Source organism: Sinocyclocheilus anshuiensis, unplaced genomic scaffold (assembly GCF_001515605.1).
Source record: "Sinocyclocheilus anshuiensis isolate Anshui unplaced genomic scaffold, SAMN03320099.WGS_v1.1 scaffold1646, whole genome shotgun sequence".
Taxonomy (NCBI): Eukaryota; Metazoa; Chordata; class Actinopteri; order Cypriniformes; family Cyprinidae; genus Sinocyclocheilus; species Sinocyclocheilus anshuiensis.
Window position 1 is genome coordinate 286809 of NW_015547838.1, and position 7401 is coordinate 294209.

At 34.4% G+C, this 7401-nt stretch overlaps 1 protein-coding gene across 4 annotated transcripts in view; it reads right to left on the reverse strand.

Annotated features, from left to right (window-relative positions):
* Window positions 1-1488: 1488 nt before the first annotated feature.
* Window positions 1489-7401, reverse strand: part of LOC107704651 (protein transport protein Sec24B-like) — a 27609-nt gene continuing 21696 nt past the window's right edge. For 3 of the 4 annotated variants that reach the window (XM_016507640.1, XM_016507639.1, XM_016507637.1), the window contains 4 exons: window positions 6793-6897; window positions 6592-6684; window positions 3542-3645; window positions 1489-2459 (listed from right to left, as the gene is read on the reverse strand). In XM_016507640.1, coding sequence (XP_016363126.1) covers window positions 2345-2459; window positions 3542-3645; window positions 6592-6684; window positions 6793-6897 — 417 coding nt within the window. In that variant the 3' untranslated portion in view covers window positions 1489-2344. The remainder of the gene's footprint in view (window positions 2460-3541; window positions 3646-6591; window positions 6685-6792; window positions 6898-7401) is intronic. The other variant, XM_016507638.1, reaches the window with a different exon arrangement.

The window sequence follows — 7401 nt, forward strand, 5'->3', positions numbered from 1 at the left end:
AAAATGCAACTGAGCAAGTTTTGATTAGTAGTTGGGCTGTTTTGGTTATAAAACATGCGTCCGATGCTGATAATGGAATTTTCGTCACCTGCACTATCTATCATAGCCTACGCGTAAAAACCGAATTATATGTTGAGCTTTACATGAGGCCTAAACATTTTTCCCCCCACATTCCCACCATCTGCATAAGAACAATAATCGTTTTCAGACACTGCGACTGTGAAATCCACGGACTGTGGCGAAACTCGAGGGTCATTTTGGATCTTAATGATGCACAGCGCGAGAGAGCGCTTGTGTTTATGGCACATTCCGCATGACTGCACCAGTGGACCCTAATCTCACTCTCAACACAAACTCTCCTGATGGCCTTCAATGGACACTGTTTGACATGGGAAATATAATGCTAGATTGGAACACTTACTGCCATGTGGGTGTTCTGGGTGGTTGCTAAAGTGTTTCTTAAAGGTGACATATCATGAAAATCGGACTTTTCCAGGTTTTAAGTGCTATAATCAGGTCCTAAAAGATTAACCCAGTAACTTTGTTTTGGTAAGCCTTTTTCTGCAAGCGTCTGAGAAAACGAGCGCGTCTGATTTCACTCTCTTGGTGATGTGTGGGCATGATGCCTCTGCTCGGGGGCCCACTAAACACGCTACTGCCAGAATGGCTTGGATGTTCTGAGAGGAAGATGTAGGGAATAGAAAGAATAATGATCATGCGCTCATTTTCCTCCTCAGTAAGACTGAACGAAAGCGTTGTTTTCCTCTCTGCATTGTTGCTCAATTATTAGACGCTTTTAAGAACAGGAAACAAGAAGTGTTTTGCTTTCACTCCCCTTTGATTATTATCAGTAAGAATAAGAGTCATTCACACACCCACAGGAAAATCCCTGTTTATGGTCTCATTTTAGATACTTGAAATATTTTAACAATTTTGAACTAAAACTATTAAAACAGTTTTCTTTATTGAAATAAAGCTTTTGAATGTAGAGGATTATAACTGAAATAAAGATATAGGTAAACAAATATATATATATATATATATATATATATATAAGACAAAAACAAAATCACTAGAACTTAAACTAAAATTACAATAAAAATTAAAAGCGAATTCAAAATATGAATAAACACTATAATGGTATTAAATACTATAAAAATAATATATAATACTAAAATAGCACTACATGAAAAAAACAGTTCTGATTCTGATGGGATATTTTCAATTCAATTTTTTGGTATTATTTAAAAGTTTCAAACCTCATTTTGAGTTTTGCAAAACATGAAAATAAAATAGACTGTCACTACAAAAATGAAAAAGATATAAAAATAATATTTTCTTAATTGACCTGCCTGGTTAAATAAATGTACATAAATACGATAATAAAACAAAATACAACACTTATCCAAAAAAAAATACAACACTTATCCAAAGCAACTTGCTGTACAAATGATATCTGCAGCAGACAATAAACCAAACACCCAAAACTAGAATTGTCATTTCATTTTATTCAATATGCTTGTCATAAATTATAGCACATTAAAATATTTTTTTGTGTCAAGTTACAAAGTGGATAGCAACATTTGTTGGTGGCCTGATCGGTTTTCTCAAAGAAAACAATGCATTGTCAGCGAGGGACGTCGTAGCTTCATTAAACGGTTTCAAGCAGCTGATGTTGAGAAGACGAGCAGCCACTGTTGAGTCGATGCTGGATGAAGACAGATGAATTATTACACCATCACAACGGACTCAGTTTCGCAAGTCACATTACATAAGGAGAGGAGGCATTGGGAGAGGGAAGAGACAGGAGGGGAACAATAAAGAAAACATAACAGTACAAAGTGTGTATGAGTGGATGTTTTGGAGTGATTGTATTAAAAAAACCAAATACATGCTTACAATGATTCTGACAATGGAAACAAACAAAATAATTCAGTGTGAAACATACAGGAAAATTAACACAGAAAATGTTTTTCGCTGCGTCTGGCTACTCATGTTGATGGCTAAATATGAAAGAGGAGTAAGCAGATGGGAATGATTGAAAACAGCTTGTTCAGTGTCTCTATGTGCAAGTCAGTTCCACTTATTATTTCATCTTTGTCCTCTGCGCTCTCTTTTTTTTTGCCATAATCCATTAATCACTGACTTTTTAACTTCTTTTATCCTTAATTGTCTTTAAACACTCCGCCCCCTCCCCCCCAGACAGGCCACAGGCTGTGATTGGTCAGTGGGGCCAGGGGGCGTGTCTCTGCAGTCCAATCAAAGAGCTCCCTTGCTAAAGTTGAGCCGCGGAACAGAAGCTATAGCCTTAAACCTGGGGCTGTTTCTATGGGGTTCTTCCATTCTACTTCGACATCTGTTGCTGAATGTGAAGCAAGAACTCGTAATAAGAGAAGGCAGATTCAGTGCGGTCCTCCACGAGGTGCTGGAAAAAGCTGGTCTTGGCCGAGGTGTCGTCCCTGGAGAAAGACAATATTGAATGAGCCTTAAAATCATGCGTAATCAATCATAATTGGCCCCATTTTGTTGTAAATTATTTATCTATGCATGTGTCTTCCAATCTATCATCAAAATGTAAATCCTGAACATTCATAAACAAAGCAAATAGGGGCCATTTTGATTTCTGGTCTTTGAAAGGACAGTACATCCAAAAAAATAATAATCTGTTTTTTTTAGAAGATATTTTTAAGAATTCTGGTAACCAAAATGTTTCTGGTCCCACTACCTTTATAGACCCAAAAAAATAAATAAATACTATTAAAGTCAATGAGAAGCAAGACTTTTCCCATTTCATCCAAATATTTGCTTTTACAGAATAAATTAATTGGTTATTTAAAACTAAAACTATTAAAAACCTGTTTTCTTTATTGAAATAAAGCTTTTGAATTTAGATGAGTTTAACAAATACATTCCACAATAAAAATACCATTAAATAAATTCAATTAATTGCAAGCTAAATACAAATAGAGAAAAAAAACTATAAAAAGAATGAAAATAAGTCACAAAATTACTAAAAGTAAAATCACAATGAAAACTGAAAATATAATAATAAAAACTAATTCAAAATATGAATAAAGATTATAATAGAAAATAGAAAACTATTTTCTTAATTGACCAAATATTTTGGACCATCAAAAATGGTCTCCACTGAGACACACACGATTACTCGCATTAGATAGAGGAAAAATCCTGCGATGTTTTCCTCCAAAATCTTATTTTCTCATCGGCTGAAGAAAGAAACTTTTCTACATCTTGGAAGACATGGCGCTGAGTAACTTCATTTTTGGGTGAACTATTCCTTTAAATCTGAGAGAAATGTTCGTGGGCTCTTTTAAAACCATCCAACATCTAAAAAATGCAATTCCCACTGTGAGAGGAGGCAGTCTGTGATAGCATAAAAACACACCATCCTCCCTCAGGAACAATATGCTGCCCTGCGACTATGAATAACTGGGGCGGAAAGGGAAAGATATAGAGATTGGGAAAGATGGAGAGGAAGAACGCTGTATGGATTTAGGAGAAACCGAGAGAGCAGACATACTTGACCACATGAAAAGCAGGATGGAAGGTTCTAGACTCCAGCAGCCAAGAAATGAACGCTCGAGTTCGCTCTGAATACATCGTCTGCAGCTCAGGGATCTCAGTCTGTGAATCAACAAGAACAACAATAAACGTGTTTTCAGTTCATTCCAAAATTGCTTCTGTTTTTGTCAATAAGATGAAAGGTAAACCGCTGCTCTGCGGCCAAAAAAATTTAAATAAAATTCGTTTACAGATTAAATAAATTATATACATTTATTGACCCTGATTATCACTGTCCTTGGTAATATATATGTATTAAATCCAAAATAAATTAAAACAGAATTTCTGAAATAAATCATATATTTATTTATTGTGAAACTATTATTGTATTACAAAGTTTAATACATTATTAAGTTGTTTAAGTTTAATGAATTCAATTGATTAGACATGATTTTTAATTATTAAAATGCAATTAAACCATTCAAAAGGAATTCATAAAAATTAAAACTGAAAACACAGAATTATTTTAAAATAAAATGAAATTTTGGGAAACTTCATAGGGCCCCAAAAATGTAACTTCTGATAAACTTTTAATAAATTGTTCAATTCTATAAGTTACATGATTTCAATTATTTTAGACATGCATTTTTGGTCACTAACATTTAATCTAAACATTAATACAAAATGAAGAAAAATTAAAACATTAAAAAGACGGAATATAGAAAAGAAAAAAAAAAAAAAGAATTTGAGAAAAAAATGCAACTGATTTCATAGGGCCCTAAAATGCAATTTGTTATTTTTTTTTAATAAATTGAATTTTTATTAAATTCTATAAGTTGCATGATTTCAATTAATTAGACATGCTTTCTGATTACAAACATAACATTTAAACATTAAAGCAGAATTCAGAAAAATGAAAACATTTTTAACAGATCAAAATTTAACAGATAAAATGAAATTTGGGTAAAAAAATCAAACTGATTTCATAGTATGGAGAATCTGGAACATCAAGATGTTTAGGTCAGTGGTTTTTGTTTTGTTTTGAAACTGGAGTGAAGTGTGTGAGGTTTGGATCATTTAGAGAAATGACACATGGCCCACAATCCCCTGCAGGGTGAGATAATGCAGACCAACAGTGAAGCCTTCCAAAATGAAAAACAAATGAGCTGAACTCAAGACAAAGTTTGGTTCATGTTCTAATGCTGATTAGAAGCAGCTTTCATATCTTTCATAACGTGGAGAATATGATCATATGAATAGAAAGGAGTTTGAGAAACACAAGCCAATGTGTTTGCGGTAAGAAGGCTGTTTTAACACACGAGGCACACAATCTACAAACCTCTTCCCTGGAGAGAAAAAAAAAACATGCAACAACAAATAATACATTTTGTTTTCATAACCACTGCAGTGTTATTTTAGTATAATTGAAATACTGTTATAGATTTTGGTAATATTTTGAATTAGATTTTATATAGATGTTTTCGATTTCTTTCAAGTTTTCAATTTATTTAAGATTTTAGTAATTATGTTCTGTTTTTGTCATTTTTATTAGAGATACACCGATTGCAATTTTCTTGTCCGATTCCGATTTCTGATTTTTTGGAAGTGTGATTTTGCCGATTCCGATTTTCTTTCTAAGAACTATAATTGACAGCATATACAAACAAATATCTGAGCAAATTTCAATGCAAAAATTATTTACATAATAAAATAAATTATTAAACATTACAATTCCTCCAATCTGGACTAAGTTGCAGATTTTCTCTCACTTGTTCTCTCACATATGACTAAACCACCAGTAGGTGGCGGCAAATGTCTGTTTTAATGAGTGAGTCATTTATTCATTCATTCAACCGATTCATTTAAACGGCTGATTCATTCAGAAACGAGGCAAGTGACTGTCCTTATGAATGGGCCACTGAATCATTGACTCACTCGATTCGTTCAAAAACGTGGATTCATTCAGTAACCAAACACTGATGTGTTGCTCGGAGACACACAACAGTTCTGCTGTGGCTTTGATCGGAACTATTTTCGTCAGCGAAATTGAGCAAAAACAGTCAATATTTTGTCTAAAATCTAAGTCACTTAATTTGAACTTCTTGTTTTTTGAAATACTATTGTATAAAATCAGTGTCACATTGCAATCGTGTTGATATTGATATTCGGGGAAACATCATGGCCGTGTAATGTTGCTTACCTAAATAAATTTTACCTAAGTAAATATCTTTGTTTTTCTACCGCAGTATGCATCTATAAAATTCTGTGAGTTACTTTGTGTGTGCTGTCTCTCTCACACTCTCACTCAGGCTGTGCAAGCCTCATCTGGCACGACATAAATACATTATCAGTCACCATTTACACTGAATTCAATTAAAATTAGAATCATTCTCACGCGAAACGACATGTTGTTTAAGTTTAACTGTGAGTGTGAGCGTGGCTGTGATGTCATTGCCGGCTCAGAATCGGCAAGACTGAGATTGGCCGACCAATCACTGATCCGGGCCGGTCATGCGAAAAATCAGCAGATTCCGATCACTGGCAGGTCAATCGGTGCATCTTTAATTTTTATTAGTGCTTTTTTTATATAATTTATTAAGCTTTCGTTTTTTTTAGCTTTAGGTTATTTCATTTCAGTCCATTTTAATTTGATTTCAAGTAATGAACATTTTTTTGATGGTTTTAGTTTTAGTTCAGTTAATATATAGTTTAGCTCTATATATAAAGGACCTCTGCTATGATTGGCACAGTTCAAGCTGTCATTCATTAAGTCACTGAATATTAATTAGGTGTGGATAGGTGGTAACTTTATGATGTCTGATTACGCAAGATTTAATGCCAATATGCTTGTGTTTGTGACATCAATGCAATGTGATTTCTGAAAATTACATTTATGTAGCTTAGTGTCAAGTACGTTGTGAGCTTTGTGTGTCTTTTTTTCAAAAGAGCAAGAACAATCCTGTTTTCCTTAGGATAAATATATGACACCTTTAACACGACACGGTGAAAGAAGATACTTGTGAGAAATGGAAAACAGTTCACAATGCGCACACACACACACACACTCACCATGTTGGAGGGTAAGGATGCATAATTGGGGTAGCCCAACACGTCCCGTATGAATGTCTCGTTACAGCACTTCCCCAACCACAAAAACATCACCTACAGTGCGAAGGGCAGAAATCAGTGTAGAATTAATGAGAGAAGCTGCCGCGACACAATGTTGCTCTGTCTTGATAAATTCATGTGTTTTCGCGCAGTGATGCTTACGCTGCCACAGTCCATGAGGAAGGCTCCCTCTCTAGTGAGTTTCTCTGCAGTGAGCTGCAGTAAGTGAGGCTGAGGAATCACAGACTCATTCAGATGCAGCGCAGCCTAGAGGACAGATACAACACAATCTATCCCACACTTCACCATTACTGCCTTTTTTTTTTTTTTAACTGGCTGCTGAAATTTGACTAGCTGTTGGCAGCGATTTTTGTTGATTTGCCAGATTGATGCAGGATGATTTATACAAAGCATTCCAACTTCAACTCCCTTGAAGAGTTACGTTTTTGTTTGTTTGTCTGTTGTAGTGCCACAATACAACTATATAACTTATGAAAGTCTGCTAATGATGTATAACAAAATGTGAGTAAATCTCAACACTGATACACATATAAAAAAAAACTCTGTAAATGGCAGAAAATGATTACAGGTGGAAAAGTAAATCCATATTAGTATCTATATAGGTTTGAAGTAGGGCTGCACAATTAATTGAAATATAACCAAAAATCATGATTTAGGTTGCTTAGAACTTGCCAGCCATCTTCCCAAACTGTAATGAGAAGAACATATAAACTGACTGTTGACAACAAAACAAACACTTTAAAGGCTTCA